The sequence below is a fragment of the Ptiloglossa arizonensis genome, chromosome 1 (assembly GCF_051014685.1).
Source record: "Ptiloglossa arizonensis isolate GNS036 chromosome 1, iyPtiAriz1_principal, whole genome shotgun sequence".
NCBI lineage: Eukaryota > Metazoa > Arthropoda > Insecta > Hymenoptera > Colletidae > Ptiloglossa > Ptiloglossa arizonensis.
Window position 1 is genome coordinate 6,561,676 of NC_135048.1, and position 23,955 is coordinate 6,585,630.

Consider the following 23,955-nt stretch of genomic DNA (forward strand, 5'->3'; position numbering starts at 1 on the left):
TCTCCAGAAATGTCTACATAATTCGATCGTGGGTAGAGTTTTCATTCTAGGTGAAGAACTTTTTGTAAAAACGCAAAAATAGCGTAGAGAAACTACACACATAGGCACTTTTTTAAACTTTGACGTTAATTTAGAACTATTCAGGATCAAAAACAATTAATAAATTATATACCACTATATTCGAGAAACTCTCCTCTATTTTTTAAGATCAATTAGATCTTCCTAACGTTTTTACTTTTCATGTAATACCTCATTTTTGTAAAAAATCCTGTGTTTTTACAATAACTCGTGTTTTTCGAAAACTGAGGGTGATACAGTAATTTGGCTTCCGTATTCTTATTTGGGAAGTGTGATTTTACAGGGATCACCCACTGGTTATTGAAAACCAGAAAAAAAGTTTGAATTTGTTGGATAGTGTAATCAGTTCAATAAAACGAGTCGGTAAAAACGATAAGACGTTTATACGATATTTACGCGTTGATGCTATGGTTGCAGCAATTAACCGTCAAACGGTAATTAATTATCGCCGCACAGAGACAACTTGCAACGGGCTTTCACTAAGGGCCCTTCTAAGATATAAGAAAAATAATGAAAAATAGACTAAAAAAACAAATGGATACCACCATATAATATAGTTTTATTTCTGTAAAAACTCAACACAACCATAATAAAATAATGACCGACTTCCTGTTAAATGCTAATCTTAAAGTTTGATAGACATCAACCATTAACTATAGAATGATGTAGTGATTCAAGCTAAGCAGTATACCAATTAGGTTAGATAAAACATTCTGACTACGGAATTCGGAATGAATTATGTTACAAAAATTGGTGGCACCATCTAGTAGAAAAAACGAAGACTATTTCTTTGCAAACTTTAACGTTTTACCGCCAAGATTGCTGTTTAAAGATTTAAAATTTATTCGGTTTACCGGTTAATGATTGTGTCACTTTATTAATCAATATTTTTGTAAATTATTATATAATTTATGAAGTATGCATGATTGCGGGTTGAGAATAAATTCTGATATGCTATACTTGGACACGAATACCTATGAAATAGAAACAATAACCAATCAATAGTTCTGTAATATTTAAAATTTATAATTTCATACTGGATCATTGATCTTAGGTTTAATGCATTGAAAATAAATTTCATTACGTGTAATTCAGATACGACGAGTACCACGAAATAAAAACTATCAGTAACTCCAAGTGATTTCTTTCATAAAGGTTATCAATCTAATGAAAAGATTTGTACGAAATATATACGATATCTTTTTGAAAATTAATTCTGATACATGAAAACAATATTCTGCATATTTTATTTAAATTTCATGTACATAAATGTATTAAAATACAGCGATATATACTTAATAAAGTATAATCTATTCATTGGGTTGACAGTTTATTATAAAATTTAAGTAATCGTCTTGTGTTTTATCTGCGTAACTAGAACTATTTCACGATAGAGAAAAAGTAGTGGGACTTGGTGACTTTCTCCTCAAGCGGCACGAATGCGTGTAAAACGAATGTGTACAAATATAGGTCTGCAGATGCATTTTCCAAATTATAACTTTTTAGAATTGCGAACTGCAGTATTTGAAGGGAACACCTCAAACAGAAAAACAAGCTGTCATTTTGACAAACGCATTTGAAAATTCTTGGTACATACGGTTAAAGGGGTAAACCTCCAAGAACTTCAAATTCACTAAAAAGCTTATTGGTATGAATTGAATAAGTAAAATTTAAGACTGTCCTCTTATTTAGATTATTATTTAATTATAATTTAATTATTATTTAAAATATCCACATCAATGTTTGCTGAAGTAATAAATAATTATTAATGTACCTATTGCATTATTATAAAAAGTATTACTATCGTAAAAACTTTATAGCATAAACTCGTAAATTAAATTTCTAGTATTTAGAAAGAAAATAGAAAGTATATGCACGGGATTAATTACAGTGTGAATTCATAAATTAGAATTATACTTAGAATTCGAACATAAAATATGTATGAGAAATCTTAGTCCTATCTGCAAGAAGGACTGTCGGTCAAAGAAACTTCGCTTGGCAATCGAAGTTCCGTGTTCGAGCGAGCCGAATGCTTCCGAACCGAGACGAGCCGAAACGAAACGAAACGAGAGAAGCTAAAAATAGTTCAGATTAGAAGCGTATACCTGACCGAACCGAATCGAACATTCAGTTCGAGTAGAGTTAACCAAACATTTCGTTGTTTATCTCGGTCATTCTTGTCAAGTGCTCGCAGTAAAATACATATCCGAATATTTGATTCGAACATTCGTATCGTGGTCGGTTCGTTTCCTTTCGCAAAACAGCAGCGTCACAGACGCAACTGGAAGAGATGGACGACAGAAAACTAATTTTGAATGTGAAGGAATACGAAGGGCTTTACGATACTAATACCACTGATTATTATAATCAGCTACTGCGAGATAATATATGGGAGGAAATTGGAACGAAAATGGGAATAGCAGGTAAAAGACGAGTCCAACACGAATTACTTAACTGATTAATTAATTTTTATTACTGAAGAAATTTCGGATGAATCGTAGGAACTATAGTCGTTGGAAGAAATATAGTGAAAATATATATTAAATGAAGTATGAAGATGGAAACACGTGAGTGCAGAGAACAGACGCAACAAATAAAAATAAATAATCAAACAACTTTTTTTTTTCTCATTTACTGGAATCAACAATTCTATTTATTGTTCAAAATAAGAGTTTCATGGTTATGTCTTCAGAAGTTTACTGTATCCTTTCCATCGACTATACTAAAGGAATTTTCTTAGTAAAATAATTCTGTAGTAATCTGGAAACAACTAAATTCAAATTATTATTTTAAGGCAAAAGATGCAAAACAAGGTGGAGCTATCTAAGAGATCTGTATATGAAATCTCGGAAAACTAGGAGGATGAAGCGTGCAGATGGCAGTACCACGACAAAACCATGGACATACGAATTTGAGATGGAATTCTTGATTCCATTTCTTGGTCGGGCGAAATCAAGTCAGTTTATCCGCAATAGGCGTCGAGGAACGCATCGCAAATCCGAGACGCCACCTCCTGAAGAAATTACACCAGACATTGTCACGGAAAATGTTTCCCCTCCCTCTTTGCCGTTAAATCGTACTACTACCCCTCCTTCGTCAGTCCAGAATTCAAGATGTATGTTTAGGAAACCAGAGGCCGCTGGCTCTGCATCATTTGTCCAAGATTCGACAAATAACAGACTGGCGCTATCTCGCGACGCTTTGATAAAGTATTTCGAGGCGGTTGCAGAAACAGTTAGAGGGTTTCCACCCACGCTTCAAGTAAAAGTGAAGTCAGAAATATCGAAAATAGTCCACCAAGCGGAAATGGAACATATTCAACAAACCCAATTTGAGCCTTTTCTTCAATCAGGACAGGATTTAACGCAGATGCAATTTTCACCCGATAACACGACACATTCACAATATGCATTCGAATGCTGTGTAACAAAACAAGAGCAACCAGGATGAATGAGACAATACTTAATTTTGAGAGATTAAGTTTTACATGAAACGCCAATTTAATTGCCCTAATCCAATCGTTTATATTGGAGAGGTCTATTTTTTCATGTTGCCAATTCACTGAAGCATAATCCTGATTAATTTTAGCATAAATGAATGAGATGTTATTTATTTTAGTTATCCTTATGCTAGGAAAGTATGACAGGTTCCGGATACTTCGTATTTGTGGTACAGATGGCAACTGGTATCTTAGTATTTTCAATCATATCATGAAAAGTAATTTTTAAACAATTGAAAAGTTTGCTGCTACAAACTGAATAGATAGTAACTATAATATGGACATTAAATTTAAAAAATGTAATTCTACGCGAATTGTATTTATAATGTGTATTATACCTTACTCTTTCTCGTGGTTTTCTTATGAGTACTATCTGTATTTTTTATTATCTAACATAGCAAAGAAGCAGCATAAGAAAATAATGTTGACACAAAATACATAAGGTGAAGATAAGAGATTTTGTAATTGCTACTTTTATATGTATATAATATGACATTGAAATAAAAATATGCTGCTCCCTTGAGGAGCGACTCGTTCTTCTCTAGAAGCATATTCCGTTTTTGAAAACATAATTACGTTGTTTCATCTTTTACAGTACAAAAGCTGTAGTACTCAAACTACTTAAATAATTAATCTAATATCAAAAGATCATGACCTAGCGTATATAAAGCAGTATCTCGTAAATCTGTATAATATTCTCTTGCAGATATAATGAAAAATATAAATATTTTTCAATAATGGATAAAATCCTATCTGCAATAAGAATCACTTTCGACGCCCACTGACGATCGTTGATAATCCGAGGCTCGGTAGTTGGTTTATCTCGCCCACTTTCGCTCTATTACATTCGCTTTCTTCATTGTGCAGTTAAATGAAGTAACCAGCGAGTCAAACACTTCCGAACCAAAACAAAATCAGAGACGCTAAAAATAGTCGAGATTAGGAATGTATACCTGACTGAACTGAATTGAACATTCGGTTCGAGTAGAGCAAATTGAACATTTGGTTGTTTTTTTTTCCATCGTTTGTAATTGTATCAAATAGTTACTGTAAATATGGTCAATTTGTTATCCCTAGTTTCGGTTCGCAAAAGAGCAACATGAGAAGTAGTTGGAAGAGATAGAAAATTAATTTCGTCTGTAAAGGAATATGAAAAGACCTACAACACTAATATTATAGATTATTATAATCATCTACTGCGAGATAATATATGGGAAGAAATTGGAACGAAAATGGAAATGATAGGTAAAAGCAATAGGTAAAAAGAATTACTTATCTGATTATTTAGTCTCTATTGAGTGGAGAAACATCGAACAAAATGTAGGTAGTAATTATAGTCGTTGGAAGAATACGAGGACTGTATGATAAGTACTCGTTTTTAACGACTGAGGACGCCACTGACTTTGAGTTCGTATATTATCGTTAAACCCTGTCTTTCGTACGACGTCTACAAAAATTTTAGACAAATTTATTAAGTAGTTTTGTTTTGTTAACTAAATTTATGTGCGTTTTTAACTATGGAAAAAGAGTGATATCGGTCAATGATTCGATTCCCTTTTTGGATGGAAAGATGTGTGAGGAAATCAAGCGAAGTAACATGCTAGTTATAAAGACTTATTAAAAATGTGTCTTTCCCCTAACACGGGTACTTATCATACCGCACTCGTATAGTAAAAATGTAATGTATGGAAATGGGTACGCAGGAGTACGCAAAACAAATGTGATAGATGGAAATGAAGAATCAATCGAACAAGTTCATTTTTTTCTTGTTTCTTATTTATTGACATTGACAAGTGTTTATTATTTGAAATAAGGATTTTATGGTTCTTCTAGAAGTTTACTGTATCCCCTTCATCGATTATACCAAAGAAAATTTTTTGGTTGAATAAGTTTCTGTTACTATGTAAACAACTACACCAAGATGTATAATTATTGTTAGGTACAAGATGTAAAACAAAATGAAATTATTTGAGGGATCTCTACGTGAAATTTAGAAAGATTAAGAAAATGAAGAATACAGATGGTAGTAGTACTATAAAACCGTGGACGTACAAATTCGAGATAGAATTCTTGAATCCACTTCTTCATCAGCTCATCCTTAATAAGATATGAGAATTGAATTTCAAGAACAAGACGCCATCTTCTGAAAAAATGATATCTATCATGACAGAAAATATTTCTCCTTCCTCTTTATCACTAAATTGTGCTTTTCCTCCTTTGTTACCACAAAACTGAAGGTGTACATATAAACAACCAGAGGTCGGTAATGTATGTTCAAGATTCTTCAAACAGAGAAACGTTATTTCGTGACACTTTAATGAAATCTTTCGAAGCGGTTGCAGAAAAAGTTAGAGGATTTTCACGTGCACTTCAAGTAAAAGTAAAGTCAGAAAAGCTTGATCTTTATCAAACAGAAATGGAAGATATTGAGCAAATTCAATTTAAGCCTTTTCTACAATCCAAACAGGATTTAACGCAGATACAGTTTTCACTTGATAACATAGCACATTTACAATATACAATCGAATGTTGTGTAACGAAACAAGAGCAACCGGGATGAATTCAACAATACTTCGTTTTGAGAAATTAAATTTGTGCGAAGTGCTAATTTAATTGTTCTAATTTAATTATTTATACGGGGAAAGTCTATTCTGTTATTTTGCCAACCTATAGAAGCATAATTTCGATCAATTTTAACATAAATGAAACGTTATTCTGCAACTATTTGTTTTTATTATTTACAATATTGATGATAATTAAATACCTTAATATATAGCCATTGATAGGAGGGACAATTAAAAGGAAATTGGTAAATTATTGCTATAAATTTAAGAGATACTAATGATAAAGTAGATATTCGTGATGTATAAAACTACTATTTCTCATGCTTTTTTAATGAATACCATGTGCATGTGTGCAGGCTAAGAATGAAAAGGAGCAATAATTTTTGTAATTGCTATTTTTATTTCATACAAGGTAAATATTCTATAAATAAAAAGTTACCTTGTTAATGTCTCCTCCAAAGAATATAGTTTTACTTCTTTTTTTTAATTATTTATTGTTCAAAAAGTTAATAATACATATAAATAATAAATGAGAAGAGAATATACTCTTTATCAGTATTAAGTAAAGATGAATGTAAATAGAAAAATAAGAAAATCATTATTCTTATGTTTATAGGGACTCGTCAGAATTAATCATTATTGATTTGCTCAAAAAAATGTTCGACAATTTAGAAATTTCAGTTTAAAAGAAGTTTAGTGGGAAAGGAAAATTAATGAGACTTAAGAAATGTTCTACAAATATCAATTTTATTTGTAAAAACAAAATATACAGATGTGCAAGTGTAATGTACTTGTATTATTACAATATTATACAAGAACAGAATGAACGTATCTAAGGAAAGAATAAAAGTATATGTAATATTGTTGAATATGTAGTTATAAATGTAATATCGTTATTAACTACAAGAGAAATTAATTAAAATGCAATTTAGATATTGTTTCTATAATTCTTAATTTACATTATATATGGGCAAACATTTTATTTTTGAACAGTTTCATACAAAATTTACGTAATAAATTCAATCCTGTATCTATGAAGAGCACTCTTTATTCAGTTGTTAGTTGCCATATCATTTAAAAAAAGAAACTCTTTAACCTTTTAGGACTCCAATAATGCCACATGCTACACGATCTCCAGAATTTCCAGTGGTTAAAGAAAGTGAACTTTGCCCTTTTCCTAAATCATCTTCACCGGAATGGACAACAAATGCACGTCCTAAAATGTTGTTTGGTCCACTGAGGGAAATTATAGTATCAGTGATGTCCACAACTGCATTTCCATGAGCGTCTGCCTCAATATTACCCAGGTCACCAACGTGTCTCTCTGAGCTTTGAGGTCCACCATGCACTTTCTGAGTGTAGAAACAAATAAAATATATTCTTACAATTCTATTTTCATTCGAGGAATTTCAAAATTTTTAATGGAAAATCTACAAATATTAATCTTTATTAATGGATGGAATTCAATTCCACGAGGATTGCTCTCTTTTGACATTTATTGTTACTTGAATCTAGAATCAAAATTATCACTTGCACGAAAGCAAGAATTACTGTACATTGCTGCTTGGCATTCAAAGCTTACCTCTGTGGGATTAAAATGTGCACCAGTAGACGTGCAACCTTGTTCTAGAGTTCCTTTTTGGTGTACATGAAAACCATGTAGTCCTGGAGTGAGACCATGTACGTGGCCAACAATTTTAACGGGGCCATTTTCCACATTTTGAGTGATAGTTAGATGTCCAGTTACATTTGCAGTATTCTCATCGTGAGGCATGAGGTGGACAGTTCCACATATTTCCTGTTTTAAACAGATTTTATGATGTTAACTATTTGTATTAACAAACAATTGAAATGTGCTTACCAAATAGTGTAATTTTGAAACAATTTAGTTTTGAACAGTAAGTGTATCGAAACAATTTTTTTTTTAATAGAGGCGCCATTGTAGTATTCATATTGAAATGGTTTCACTTATTCAAGGTCAATAGTGCATTTTCTATCGATGTATTATGTTCTTTCTTGCTATTACGATTACTTTTACCGTTTTTAAAGCTTCTTTTCATTTCTAAAGTATTTCCTACTTAAATCGAAATGTGCTATTTAATAAATTAAACAGCCAAATCGAAGTTTTTTATTTGACATTTATACTTTTTTCTTACCTTTGTAATGACAGTGCCCGCAACGCTGAGAAGTAGTATTACAAATCGATTCATCATTAATGCTGTAAAAGGTGATAACAATGACTAAATAATGAGTACATATTTTGGAGTTTGTATTATATGGTTATTTAAATATGAAAAAAACTTTTTTCGACGCAAATGTTTGTTTTTATAAAACCTTATTCGAGTAATACCCGATGTTGCTATAAAGTCAATATTACATTAAAATATTGGCGTCATAATAATCATGTTCCTTGATTTTTCATTTAATATTTCAGTACAATAATTTAAAAACAATTTAATGACCACTTCATTATTCCATGACGATAAAATTATTACGATTATTTAGAAGTGTAAAGCTAGATCTAGTGTAAAGCTCGTAACACTGCAATTAAAGATGATGCGTAGTAAATGTTACGCTATATATAAGTGGAGAAACTTTCATGGACAACGTAAAAGTGAAAGGAACCTACCATATACATGAAGTCAGGATATCACGATCAATGACTGACTGGCTGGATGCTGAGCAATTTTCTGTTTATATGAGCCTCTTACATTTATATGCATCCCCACTCGCTATTGCTCCAGAATGGTTACGAACAACTACATCGCGAATGATCATGTTTTGCTGTATTATGACACCATCGCCACAAGATGATCGTCAAAGATTATGGAAGATTTTGGATCCAGATTTTACTCTCAATATCAAGTAATGCTCGCATTCGAGGTGTATCCTCTATTAGACTGATGCAATAAAAATATAAACACGGTATCTCATATATTATGGTACATCCAAAATAAATTGATTTCTTATTAAAAAATAAGTAGAAAATATGTTTTATTGACAAAAGATTTTACAAAACAAAATTTTTGTGTGTAATCTAGATATAAATCTGAAATTTCACGAAGTTTATATATAAATATACTAGAGACATATATATGTATGTATGTAATATGCCGGTTACTATGAAAATGGTTTAAATCATATATTTTCGGTTTTGAGGTATTTAAAGTTTTATGTTTAATCGAGTTAAAAAATATTTGGCTTTAATAAATCTATGATAAATTGGTGGAATGTAATGTAGTATACCTATTAATTCTTGATGCATTTTGTTTGTCACTTTCATTAAAATTGCAAATAATGTGACGCAATTGAATACTATAAAATAATGTTGGTCTACCTTTTCTTGGTGAAAGATATAAAGCACAAAATTCTGCTTCAGGATCCATGGAAGTTTTATAAAACATTTAACATGGAGCTTTTTCTAGGAATTGTATTCACTGTCTAATTAACCAATTGATTGATTGTTCATCAGTATGTTTTGTTTTTCACATTATTGCTTTTCAACTTCTTCATGGAGAATAAATTTCTTTTCATCATAAGATTTATAATAAATTAAACTTTTTTATCGCGTTCGTTTATTAATGTACAATATTTTTCTAGTACATATAGATAATTATATTTTCTTCTTTCCATTTCTATTAGTCCAAATGTTTGATCATTTGACTGTTCGGATATTAAAAACTTCAGCTCATCTATTTCATTGTTTTCTTGAAATTGAATAATTTTGAGTTTAATGTTACTTTAATATTGCGGTTTTATTCAAAATAGCATCACTGTCAGTTATTACATGATTTTGTGTTGTAATGTTTTTAACATGTTCTCGAAAATATTCGAAATGTTTTCAAAGTACGAAAGACTATTGAATTCTGAGTAAAAAAGTGATGACCTTTATTGGTCATAAACTTAATAATTAACGAATAATTTCACTTTATTTCTTGAAAATTTTTTTCACACAATATCAAGTTGAAGGTTCAACTTTATCAGAGATTTTCACAAAACATCGACATCTATGTGACAATATTTATTATTGTAGGGACGAGTTTTGCGCGAGCGAATCGCGTGAAGTTTCGATTGAGTGAGCGACTGTTTCGGTAAATCGATAGCTCATTGAAGCCCAGCGAAAACAAAAACAAGCGAAAAACCCAGCGTAAAACAAAAGATGAGTTGTAATGTAACCAGTGACCGGTATCGAGAAAAAAGTTAAAAAAAGAGTTTTCGAGAAAACGTGCGAGCGGGTTTGACTTTTCTTTTTGTACGCGTCGTGACCTTGCGCAGACCCTATATTTCCATCTGTAATCCAGAGGGAATATATTATTATAACAGAGGAATAGGCATATTTTCTTATATATATATTACTTTACATTATTGTTACATCAGTGACCTGATAACTTCTTGCAACTATCGTAAGTGTTCAAAGTGATATTCACTGATTGTAATATTGTGACGAAGGTACTGCATTCTGAATGATATCTGCTCTGAGTGCAATGCATGCTTCACAAATATAATATTTCATATCCTCAGGTGCTGTTGGTGGTCCATGATGAGACTGCAGTTTTTATTGTGCTTCGCATAAAATAGTCTAAACAAGTAAGGTTTGATGAGTGTGAAGGCTGGAACATGATGCCACCTTGTGTAATGACCTTCACTTGTCAGATATCTTGCAATATGATCTTTTACAGTCTTAAGTTTCTCTTCACTGGTTTTTGGAGATGAGCCAAGCATTTTTCTTCGATAATTTGTTTGTGACATTTTCACTTTAAGAGCATAGGCTAAATGTCCCTCAGATATTTTCAACATATATCTAAGTATATCTAAGAAATACTTCCTACACACACATATTTTAATTGATTTAAAATCAAATAAGAAATATTTATGTAATAGCTATATGTTTTCTGCTTTCTTTCATATGTTGCTACCAAGAAGTATATAATAGAATTACTCGAATAGTACATGTATATGAAATCTTTTTTATCGAATCAATATTGCCATTGAATATTTTCTTTTTCCTTTAAATATATTATATAAGAAATTGTAAATCTTGCAATTATTTATGTTGTTCGATATTTTACTTTCCAAGTGAAGAAGTGTTAGGAAGTTAACTGTAGGTAGAATTAGAATCATGATTGAAATACAATCGATTACACATAGAAGAAAAGCCGATTGTAAATGTTTATTCCTTTATTCAATTTTGTATATTTCGATATAATGAATAGTTTGGTTCAATTAACAAATCGTAGTGGTGTCGTTCGGAAAACAAGTGAACATTCTTCTTATAAATGCTACATAAAAACTATGATTGTTTTTTTCTTTTTATTATATTTTCCTTCCAGATCAAATGAGTTTTTAATTGGGTTGTTAATTGTTGTTCTTTAGAGATTGTCTCTATATGTATGTATATATGTACATATGAATATCCAGTATACTTCGTGTTCAGGTCGTTTGTTAATCTTTCAAACGTTTGAAAATTGGCACTTAATACAAGTTAGCGCGAGAAGATTGAAGAATATTTACGTCTTATGGGTCAGAAGGAGGGGATAATTATGGTTGAAATTGCTCTAATTGACGATTCACTTATAAATGTGAATCACCATTCACCTACGCAACATTGTACGCAATACGGAAATGTAATAAACGCATCGATTCGAATGCAAATATTTTTAATAAAATATAATGTTGGCGGTACTTTGATTTATAAGATAATATATGTTGTTAATTATAATTTTCGTCAATAAAGTTAATAATTCAATGTTATGTTTAAATTTTAACTGTTACATTGTATCTGTTATCGATCAATTATATAATATTATATAATATATTAAAGTTTTAAACTTGAGAACCTATATCTATGATTATTTTTGTAAATGTAATTAAATTAAGGGAAATTCTAGTGCGTATCTTTAGAAAAATTGATTTTTTTCCCGGGAATCTATGCGTAAGAACTTTCTTCTAATATAATTATTTTAATAATAGACATTTTTCTTTTGTTTTCTTTCCTGCTATAATCACGTTTATACTAATGAGGAATATCTTTGGTACTTCCAATTTAGAGAAGCAAGAGATACAAAATCACGGACACCATGAGGCGACATCTTTATTAAAGTGCTTACAGACGAGGACACGCAGCACGATCAATTTTTATTTTTCTTCAATGAAAAAAATTATATTTATTACCGAAACATGTATTATAAATATAATCCGAAACTTTTACAACGAAATGTTTGACACTTTTCTGCATAAAAGAGTCCTAAAGAATATTAGCATCACACTAGAATACCTTCTAAAGAACGATATTTTGTTTTTCAGTAGACACCACATTTATAGATGATGGAATAAAATTTCATCTGATAAAATTTTATCGGACCACTAGGTTTTCAAGTCTAAGGTGGTATTTAGTCCGATTTTTTTTTTTTTCGTAAATTGTAGTAACTTGTAGTCCATCAAGGCTCGTCTTGATATTCCTTCATTTAATATTTTTCGCCAGTTGAACGTATGTACGAACGGATTTTTTTGCAAATAAGTCAGTGCTTCTGCTTGCGTTTCCATGAATTTCTTAATAATCTCTTCGTTCGGATCGACGTACATCAAACTCTATTCATTAATCAAGAATATAAATAACAAAGCACGATCAGCGGTGAGAGGATTTAAGAAACCAATCAAACACTGTAATGAAATATTTGGTACGGTTTTCAAAATCTTCTTCAAATATTTGAAACGGAATTGTCCTCATCACTGTCTGTGTTCATACAGTTAGGTCTCAAACGAGTCTTAGGTTAGGTCTCAAAGTGATTAGATATGTACGTGGGATTAAATTTCTCCCACCAAAGAAAGCATAAACTTTTTATATTTGACATTATATATTTGCAATAGTATTATCAAAGCATTAGTGAAGTTTCTCTGATGAAAATGAGTCCAAACGCGTTTCTATCCCGACTGTATTTAATTATATTCGAATTGCAAAGTACTTTTGAAAAACTTCCAATTACGTGTAGATAAAACTAGCCCGAATAAAATGTAATGAAAATATAAGCGAGATGGATGGTGTACGGAATGTAATCTATTTAAGAATATTGGCACGTACGCGTATGTTTGGTTTTTCAATTACTTGAAATATCGTCGACCAACCTGTAGTTCTTCCTGCTGAAATATGGTTTCTGAAAAATCATCTTTTTTTGTTTTTTTTGCACGAAGTTCTGCGGCACTGGTCAATGATACGCGTTTAACTGATTTATGTTTAGGGAAAAACAGGTGCCCGGTATGTTCGAAAATTTCTTCCCGCATGTTTAGCGTCTCTTGCAGCTTCTCTCTCTTTTTTCTCGCTTCTTGGCGCATTCTCAATATTGGTTCGCGTTGCCTTTCCAACTCGTCCTTTCGTAGACCTTTCTTTTCCAGGATCACCTGCTGCATACGCTTCAGTTCCATTTCCTGCCACCTGTCGCGTGCTTTTTCAACGAGTTTCCATGATTTCTGTGTACATGGGTGACATATTGCTCATTACAAGCACTTAATCATTTTTTTTCTAAAACAGAATGCGATTTAGACCAAAAGGCAGAAATATATAAACTGTATCAACATGTCTAACAGGCTATTGTTCTAAGCGAAAAAGGTTATTTATGCTATGAATTTATTTTTATTCCTTACAGAGTCTTTTGTTATTGTTTGCGTTTTTCATTTCAGTCCTTTGTTTTCACACCAAGTCCAAGGGTATCGTACAAATTGGTAGTCGAAATTGAATAAATTCCTTTTCCTTAAGATCTTTTAAAAAGTTATGAATTTACATTTCTTAAAACATTTACAGGTTGTACGATGCTCATTGCGCATTATGAAGCAACGAAGAAACAGTTTGAATTCACACTTATCTCGATAATCGATCTAGTTTGAAACAATCTGTTAGACATGTTGCAGAAGTTGTAAGAAGCAGCTTGAAACATTGTTATATAAACTACCATGATATAAATTTATGAAAGTCAAGCACCTCAGGTTTTTGTTTAGTTTCCGTGACAGGTACTTCCGCTACTTCTATGTTAACTTTGGCTCTTTCTTCTTCTTCTAATTGTTTCTTCATTGCAATGTGCTGCACCAACATTTGTGTTTCTTCAATTTGATCGCGATGCGTCTCTGTCCATAGTTTCTGCCACTTTTGACATTTCTTTATCTTAAGTGCATACAAATGAATACTTTCATACATTTTCAGCAACGTACTTTAATATTAGAAGAAATACGTTTCCAGTATCGGATAGATCAACTCAACAACAAGGTAAACGTGGATAGTCGATTTTGAAAGTTTCTATAAGGCATTCTTAATATTTTCTAGTACATAAACCTTGATTACATAAGATTAAATGCTAAAGCAGATTCACCGTAAAATTGTTAGGATCAGGAAATTTTGAAACCATCTTTGCTACTACCATTTTGTTACCATCAACTTTCTAATACTTTGGATGCGTACAAACGACGAATATAGATGTTACATTGTTTTGAGAAATTATGTTTACCCTCTTGTATTGTCGTTTTAAGAAATTGTCCATCCAGTGCTCATTACTCTTGTCGTATTTAAGAAACATCACTGGAGACAGGAATATTCGTAAAGTACCATTGAAATCACAAAATCCTACACACTGAGGCTCCAGATGCAACTCATGAGTATAAACTCCCGTGATCAGGCGTCCAGACAAACTCTGAACGATGCATGGCTCTTCGCTTTTGATTATGAAGTCCCAAATTTCAATGCTTCCGTCCATACGTGCCAGGATTGCAACTGTAGGACGAAAGCTACCCCAACAAAAAGCCGTATACCTACATTCGATAAATACTTGGTACTCGTTAAATGTTAATTTCTATTAACGTTACAAATTATATTTCAATTATGTTTCTTAGCACCTAGTTTACCTAAAGCACCATGATTACAAAAGGAGCAACAATTGTCGCATTTTCTTCTTAAAAACTAACGATTAGAGATTAACGAATTTTAACGATTCTTAGAATTCTAGTCACAAGCTTGTATAAATAAATTCATTTGTACCCAACGTTTGATTTCTTCAATATCAGTGGTGTATTAAAATTGTCCTTCCAGATGCAAAATATTTTCCCACCAACTGTAGCAATGATACTTTTGCTATACTTGGATCTAACTGTCTGAGTTATTGGCCCATCGTGTACCCTGCTAGTCCATGACCACCGACACGTTTCACTGTTAATAGTCATGTCGGTGGTAAATTCGTATCCTTCCCACGTGATGCATCCAAAGTCACCTGTAAACGATGTTTAAACGTTTAATGTTATAGTAATTATTCGTATAGCAATAATAAAAATAAATTTTGCTACTTGGACTTGTAATCGGACTATTTGAACTAGTTAGAATAGTACTTGGACCAATTGGACTCATTGAACTAGAAGGTAGACTATTGCTATTAGTTGGACTAGTCAATTCTGCTTGGATTAGTTGAACCAAGCAGACCAATCGGAACAAGAAGGTTACTAGCTGAATTAGTTAACGCAGTCTTGAAATTCCTTTAACAAATTCAATCAGATCGGATTTATTGTACTTCCTCCAAAGATAGTTAACCAACGATGCCCAAACACAGTTTGTAGCGCTAGTTCGTGGAGAGACTTTAACCTCTGTGATCGCATTGTTGAAGTAATTGTTACACTGGAGGTAAAATTGACTCTATAAAATAGAGGCTTTATAAAAGGTAAGATTGCTCTATAAAAATTGTTGTAACAAATGCAATAGTATTGTCGTAATCATACTCTAACGTCCAATTGTTGTTATTCGCCCTGGTCTCTCCTACTAAATTAACAAACATGGATATCTTGTACAAAACAACATTAATTGTATTTTTCTTTACCCGGTACATTTTTCGAATAGTGCTGATAAAAGTCAATGATAAAAGTTAGTGATTTAATACCAAAGTTCGATTTCTGATCAAATAGAACAGTGCACAAGGGTTAAGAAGGTTATCGTGCTCATTTAGCGAAGTCTATCAACACTGTCCAGAGTTATGTTCTACCAAAAAGTAATGACAAATCGAGAAGCATAACACAATTTACCTTCGACCGTGCCGACAAGTATTTTCGCTTCCATTACAAAATCCGGTTTCTTGATGACATTTTTGTAAAATCTTCTAATAGAAACATCTTGAGAAGATGAAACAACGTCGGTGGGTACTTTTTGTAATTTAGGTACGTAGATACTCATAGTAGTGACCACCTGCCTTTTGCTCACATGTGGATGTTGAACCACTAGGATATAATGCGGCCTGAAGATACGATCGAGATACGTATACGGTGAGACGTCCGATAAAATTTCTGGGCGTTTGGTTATATTTTTTCCAATTTGACGACATTCCTTGCTAAATTTCTGTTGTCTTGAAATAAATAACAACCAATTATAGAACTGAATTTAAGATCTTAAACAATGGTGAAGGGGTTGGCGGATCGAGTGATAGAGGTTGGAGATGTTCCGGAGTTCAACCGTTTGGATCTCTAACGTTATTCATAGACGAGATATTTCGCAATATACTTAATATCGTTCGTACGATACCAGATGGCAAAAAAACGTGCATCTCGCGAGTTTGTTTACGTGTTAGGTGAAAGATTATAATTTCAGGAAAAACCGTTTCACGCGTCTTCACAGCCAATATTAAACGAAAGACATGTTATTTTTAGAAACAATTTCGTTTATTTTTCTCGCAGAATTGAAAGCATGGCTTACCAAAACGCAAGATCGCAATTGTTACAATAACTATTGGGTTTTTCGGAAAGTCATTTCGAAGTTATTTGAATAAAGAAACTATTAGGTTGTTCGGAAAGTCATTTCCGTTTTCCAAAATGGAGAATGTATAATTTAATAAAATGTTTATACACTCTAAAAAAATCGTGTTTCATTTTCATCAAAAAAAAAAAAAAAACGAAATGGTGAAAATGAAAGACGATTTTTTTAGAGTGTATAAACATTTTATTAAATTATACATTCTCCATTGTGGAAAACGAAATGACTTTCCGAACAATCTAATAGTTTCTTCATTCAAGTCATTTTTCTTTACACGATCTTTTGTCGGATGAAGCTCGGAGATATTTTTTTAGGGAAGTCTATCTCGTCCATGGTGTCGTACAAACGGTATTGGATTGCAAAATATCTTGTCCAAACTTAGCGGTTACAAGTGGTTACAAAGTGGTTAAAGAGACAGTGTTCGAAAACAGTTTGAACAATGGTAATTACAGTTAGAAAAAACGAAGGTGTTCTGTGAACAAGAATCAACTAACTTCAAGTCCCAAAAAGCAATTGTACCATCCTCGCTCGAAGTAACAAATTGGAAATTTAAGTTATCGACGATCGTGTCCTTTGGTAACGATGTTATCCTACCACTCTTATCGAGGCTATCGTACGGCGACATCCACGATATATGCGTTATCCCTGCTTTTTGACTATCCTTCAACGAGGACATTGCAGTAGGTTTAATTCTAGATGCTCCAACTACTTCTCTCAACCACGTACTCAATTTCTGTATAGCGATTCTGTACTTCACTTGACTCGGGGTACGCACTACGACTGTTTCCACTTGCTTGATCCTCCCAGGAATATGCCAAATCACGACCTACAATTCCAAGAAATCTTGCATTCACCATAATACCGACGGCGTATGCCATTCGATTATTCGGTTGTTACTTAACTGGCCGTTTGCACAGCCACCGACAATGAGGTTCTCATCGATTGGATTTGCGGCTACTGATGTCACCTCCCTTGGACACTCAAGGATCAGTTTGGGTGACAAACAATCGGTGAACGACCACACGAGAACGAAATTATCTTCGTATGCTTGTATTATCTGTGCAGGAATAGTAGAGATGAGAATAGTGAAACGTCTGATTGGTCATAGCATGGACCGACAAACTGTGGTTTATTGTTCCTTTTTGTACGGCTCGATCCGCCTCGCGAATTGTACCCATGATTTAAAAGGGCCCGCACACGATCAATAATATTGTTAAAAATATTATGGTATAATTTATTAAGTTATAAGTAATGGATACTTTGAAAATAGCTAGATAAATAACGTGACTATGACACATCTCTCTACATCGCTTCACGACTCTTCGCTTAATAGTTCTCGGTTCAACAATTTTCGGTTCAACAGTTCTCGGTTCAACAGTTCTCGGTTCAACAGTTCTCGGTTCAACAATTCTCGGTTCAACAGTTCTCGGTTCAACAGTTCTCGGTTCAACAATTCTCGGTTCAACAGTTCTCGGTTCAACTCTACCTCCTTTTTCGAAAAAGGAAAGGCCCTTACCCGCTTTTCTGTTGGGTCTGTTCCGACCCCTACTTTCTCTTTTATTAACCTCGATCGTTGCTCGCCAAATGCTCTCTTAAAGCTACCAATTCCTAAACCTACGCTATCCTAAAATTACGATAGTACGAGGGTAATCCCAGAAGTACCCGGCTTGAGGTATAGATGGCGCTAGTTGTTTGAAAAGAATAACTAAGGGAGAAAGTACCGACCTTATAAAGCTTAAGTTTGAAGGTTGATGACGGTACGATGTTTAGTTTTTATTTGGCAACTATCAATAGTGAACGTTCTCAGTGAATTTGTAAACATGGAAAAAATTGGCTATCGTTATGTATTAGTTGCTGATTCGTCGAACTAAAGCAAGGTAACGTCGCAGCCGAAAGTGTTACACGTAGAACGGACGGAATATTTCACTTGCCCTTGTGCCATTTCGCTAGACAACTATTTATTCTTACGCAGTATATTTACACGTGTCTTCGGGCAATAACCTTCTGTTGCTTTTATTTTCTACTTTACGAATATCAGTGTGTACCCTTCACGTTGAAACAAGAAAAGAGAAGTAGACCCTGAATGGTAGATTATTGTCTCGTCAAGTAAGAGTGCAGTAGGTACACAGAGTGGGTGTCATAAAAAATCGTACATCGTAAAAATGATCAAATTGTCGCTTAAAAAATACTCTTATCATATATTTAGGATTATAAAAGTATGGAAATAGATTTACTAGAAGCGAGTAAATTGCCCTCTTTGATCGAAACAGATAATTGTTTGTAATCTTCAAAACATTAATATTTCAAGCCATGATTATTACGACTCTTTTCCTCCATTTTGTAAACACTGAACGCTTTTATTTGAATAATCTATAGAGGAAGTGTGCCATAGTCCTTATTTTACCAACGATCGATTTTAGTCTCAAAGAGAAGGTTATTGTTATTAAGTGACCTTCCATTGATCAAAATAATACAACCAACGAAGTTGTATCTACCGACGTTCTATTGTAGTTTGAGAAATAATTGCATTTAAAAAAATTCTGTTTACATAATGTAAATTAGCGAAATTATTGTACTTCATTCTTGCCTATATTTACGGACATGTGTTCAATACTGGCTGCATAAAAATAGATTTAATTGTTCAAATGTTTTAAATAACGAAAAACGTATTTAAATCGTTGAAAAAGGAATGTCCAAAGTCCTAAACGGATCTGTGGGACATTCTATAAGATAAATGGAGCAGTATTAATCGAAAAGTTATAAAAAAATTAATCGCTATACTTGAAAGTGTGACTGAAGAGAATTTTGTCGAACAATATTTTACTTCTACTCCTCTTATTTTTTCGAAAAATAGTACTGCACCTTGATTAAGTTTTCAGTGCACAGATTGAAAGCATTTGTATCTTCGTTACTTTTACCTCGTCGTCTGTTTTAGGATCCAAAAGATTATGGCACTTCGAGTATCGCGTGTAAGTAGCGAATACAATACCGGACCAAAGTTGATGCCAACATAGATCATTGATAACTCTTTCAACGACATATTGGCCATCGTGAAAGCTCAAGTGTTCCTTGTAGGCGGCGGGTATGGTCCATTGTGTGTCTCTTATATCTCGCACCAAATTCCAATAATCGTTCGCGTAGATATTCCAAGTGCTGTTTAGCAATACCTGTAACTTCTTATAATTATACTTGCACTTTTGAATACGAATGTATTGGACATTCACCGTATACTTTATAATATTTGTATGTCGTATGACAGTGTGTGAAGCGTTATACAGAAATTGCTGTTTTCAAGTGACAATTTTTAATTCCAGATTCGAGTAATTGTAAATAATAAAAGAGATTCACACTATGACAGTGTGTGAAGCATTATACAGAAATTGCTGCTTTCAAGTGACAATTTTTAATTTCAGATTCGAGTAATTGTAAATAATAAAAGAGATTGGTAGTTATTTAGAAGTTTGGCCTACCCATCGTATTAATTTTTACGAATTAGGTTAATGTAGAGATAGTTTTTCTCTTGTTACCTAGCGAAGCGAGAGCGATTCCATAGCTTGATTAACAAGTGAAAAAGTCATTTAATTGCAATTACTCTATATTTAGTAAATTATAAAATTCATAAAAATTATAAAAATTGTATATTGTTATATGTTATCAATTCATTGTGTGCATGGAAAGTAACCGAAAATACATTTCTGATCATTGCAAAAGTGCTGGCTTTTGAAGGAGTCGATTGTGAATTTAACTTAGTAGTACCGATGGAATTTTGCAAATATCTGGGGAACTAAGACGTACAGCCTTACATACGCAAAGGAAAAAGTTATTTCAAATCTTATCTTCTATAATATAGTCAAAAATCATTGAAATCAGTGAGTAGGCCAAACTTCTAAATAATTGTTTCGGATTATTTTTAGTTATACATAAATCAAATCGTTTCTGAATTCCGTAAATACACACGTACACAGATAAGACCGTGTTTAGTTTCATTTCACGCGGAAAACGTCGTTAATTCATTAATAATAATCTTATAAAGGTATAACAAGGAATATAACAATTTTTATTTTGCATTAACGATGATACGTATTAATGCAAAATTTGCTCGGTGTTGTTTTATTTCATTCACGTTTGGTGTATCCCATTTACTTTTGGGGACAAAAGTCGTTATCTGTGTTGCTTTTAAGCGACCTGGCACTTTGGCACTTGAACGCGGGAATTACTGTAATAAAATAAGATCTTGTGATAAACGAACTTTATCGCACACTTTATCGGTGAAACGACGAAGAAAATTTTTGAACGATTCCAATTGATCCTCGTTGAAGGTAGAAATATCCAGGGGCTGATAATCATATTTGTATTGGTTCCAAGAATTTGTAGACAGTGAAAGCTCGGTTTGGACTTTAACATCTTGCATTGTCGGTGTTACTTGGGTCGCATTGTACATCAGTATTCGCGATATGTTTTTAAAAATTTGTCGATAAGGAAGAAGTTCGATGTAACCATCTTTTTGATCGTCAGCCTTTCTATCCGTAAGGTTCGGCGATGAGTTAAGCAGATCCGCGGTAGATACCAGCTAGTATTAAGAAAATAAATTAAACTTCGGATCGGTGTAACTTTTAAATAGATTGAACGCTAAAATTAAAGAGGTTTATAAACAGTGATGGTTGTATCGCAGTGTGTAACAAGTATTTATTAATTAATAGTATATAAATATATTTATATAAATAAATTATTTATGTACATTTAAATATATATATATATATATATATATGTAAAGTAATTTATTAAAAAACAATTTTATATTAATTAATTAAAGTCCATTAATCTGATAAATGAATTTATTGTTTAAGAGCTACTGTTGGAAGATAGTTAACTATATTGAGATTTTTCTTTGGATTTTCATACTGTACTAGAAATAAGTAGACGAGTGTATAGAGACTTGTACGACCGACCGATTAACCCGATCTTAGTTCTCTCGTGGTGGAGTTGAGTCCGACAGATGTCGCCACAAATTCGTCCGCGAGATATTTAAATTTTATCGAGCTAAACATTCGAACTCAATGTTCGTGTATCGATGATTTCCAATCATAAAAGAACACAATCACCCTTTGATTTTGAAATTAGCCACAAATAAAAATAAAAGAAAAAAGAATACGTATTATTTATATTTTAGCGTTTGATAATATATTTCATTCTGAACTTCCTTTGATTTTTACCTCGATCTCTAAAAGTGGTCTTGTGTTTGTAACAATGGTCTCTTCGATCTCTATACTACTTCCCAATTCTTGCCACTCTCCTAATGGTTTGTACACTGCGGTTTTTACACGATTTTCATGATCCTGTCTTTGCTTTTGGATAATATTCGTGACAACATCCCGACCTTCCTCGGATAAGCAAATGTAGAATTGGCCTTCTTGGGTTAACGATGGAACATAACCAATAAGTATCTTCGCATTTGGGAATTGGTGTATCTCTTGCTTCACCGGTAAGAAGTCGCTACTCTCTTCATGAAGATCTATGTTATCTTCGATGATTTCCTTTCTTACGTATACCCAAGGGTGCTCGGTACTGACGTGTTCCCCTATGACGCAACCGATAACTTTTTGCGTTAGGGGTGTTAGATGTATCCTTGCCACGCCTGGCAAACCCTGAAAACAATGTTTCAATGTTGTCACTAAATACCAAGAAAATAATAAAAATCGAACGTTCTTATTACATCGATATTGTGTACAATATTAATTGAAAGATTAAATAAAACACGTAGAAATAGAGACAAGTGTGCAGTTACGGTGCAAAATGATTCAGAGATCATCGCTATTGCAATTTGTCGATAAATATCTTTTTCGTAGCAGTAAATATCTAATAAGAATCACAATCGATGTACAGAGTTTTCTGATTCCCACTAACGAAGATTTGTATCTTAATGTTTGTAGGAAAGATTTGGAATTAAAATTGTATTCTTCTGAATTCTTGTTTCTTCAAAAGACATTTTTTATCGAATCTATATTTGTTTACTGTCTAGGACGACAATAAGGTCGTTGCGGTGATAGCATCTGCTCTTGATTAATGATAAAGATTTTTTAAAGTTACGTTCGAATTAGCCAATAATTGAGGTTCAAGACGATTGCTCTAACCTTCTAAGCTTCGTGTCCCTCCGATTTCAAACCCTCTACTTCTACCTCGAAAAGGAAATATTTTGGTAATTGAAAAATGATAATGACTAGTTGTCCGACTTTTGTGTATTTAAACGTTTCAAACATTTAGATATATTATACAGTCGGTGATTTACCAGTGAATCCGAGTATTGAACTTGTCTATGAGATTCGGTTGGAAGATCCGTGCTAAATTTCGAAATGTCTTGCGTCGATGGACTGGAAGAAGGGTATGAATCGAGCATGTAAATGCTTTTCTGTTTCTCTTTTGGTTCGATATTAAGCTGCACGGTCTTCTTTACTTCCTTTTCCCAATCTATTGTCTCTTTAGAAACGGCTATAAGAAAATTGTTTTATCCATAGATTTTCATACCGTTTCAATTCGAGGTAATGACTAACATCTTCCTTCTTTCATTTTCCATTCCATTTCGTGTTCCGATGTGTATTCAAAGCCTTCAGAATCGGAAAGGATATCGTCATAATTGGGACTATCGAACAGATCTACTTCCACGCGATCATCCGCCATTTTCTTCTGTTCCTCTTCCTTTTCCACATTTGCAGTAGCAGCATCGTCACTCATTATGTTGCAATTAACCCTGTACAAAGAAGTAATAACTTGAATCGTTATCAGTGTTTACGTATTTTTTAAATAATGATATTACAATGCGCAAGGTTCCGAAAATCATACGAAAAAGTGTTCTTTCCAACCTATAAATAGTTTGTGTTTCGATTGTACAGAAGATACCTACATTCTCACATGTATATTTAGTTTATATTTGAGCCTATGTTCGCTATAGTTATTACGTCAATCGTAAACAAATTTGTTATATTGTTTAAAACAGATTAGAAATAAATGTCAATTTTCCTTCGAATTAAATATAAGAATCACTAATTAAA

General features: G+C 32.8%; 3 protein-coding genes across 4 annotated transcripts; 1 reads left to right on the forward strand and 2 right to left on the reverse strand.

Annotated features, from left to right (window-relative positions):
- Positions 1-2,090: 2,090 nt before the first annotated feature.
- Positions 2,091-4,139, forward strand: LOC143144772 (uncharacterized). Of its 2 annotated transcripts, XM_076307544.1 has the most exons (3): positions 2,432-2,501; positions 2,580-2,645; positions 2,873-4,139. In XM_076307544.1, the coding sequence occupies exons 2-3, from the start codon at positions 2,630-2,632 to the stop codon at positions 3,526-3,528; spliced, it is 672 nt and encodes a 223-aa protein (XP_076163659.1). In that variant the 5' UTR covers positions 2,432-2,501; positions 2,580-2,629; the 3' UTR covers positions 3,529-4,139. The 2 variants fall into 2 exon arrangements, with proteins under 2 accessions (XP_076163650.1, XP_076163659.1); XM_076307535.1 differs by lacking the exon at positions 2,580-2,645 and having other exon boundaries at positions 2,091-2,501; positions 2,873-4,137.
- A 2,730-nt stretch (positions 4,140-6,869) lies between these two features.
- Positions 6,870-8,864, reverse strand: LOC143146233 (superoxide dismutase [Cu-Zn]). Its single transcript, XM_076310336.1, has 4 exons — positions 8,771-8,864; positions 8,298-8,359; positions 7,724-7,939; positions 6,870-7,493 (listed from the first exon to the last, which is right to left on the reverse strand). The coding sequence occupies exons 2-4, from the start codon at positions 8,352-8,354 to the stop codon at positions 7,233-7,235; spliced, it is 534 nt and encodes a 177-aa protein (XP_076166451.1). The 5' UTR covers positions 8,355-8,359; positions 8,771-8,864; the 3' UTR covers positions 6,870-7,232.
- Positions 8,865-12,504: 3,640 nt separating this feature from the next.
- On the reverse strand, positions 12,505-23,638 carry LOC143146706 (dynein axonemal intermediate chain 3). Its single transcript, XM_076311242.1, is given in 13 exon segments — positions 12,505-12,729; positions 13,264-13,605; positions 14,114-14,293; positions 14,634-14,934; positions 15,161-15,389; positions 16,189-16,534; positions 17,400-17,752; positions 17,807-17,966; positions 19,828-20,076; positions 21,159-21,479; positions 22,123-22,554; positions 23,196-23,395; positions 23,458-23,638. Coding segments are annotated over 13 exon segments (3,519 nt in total).
- Between the last annotated feature and the right edge of the window lie 317 nt (positions 23,639-23,955).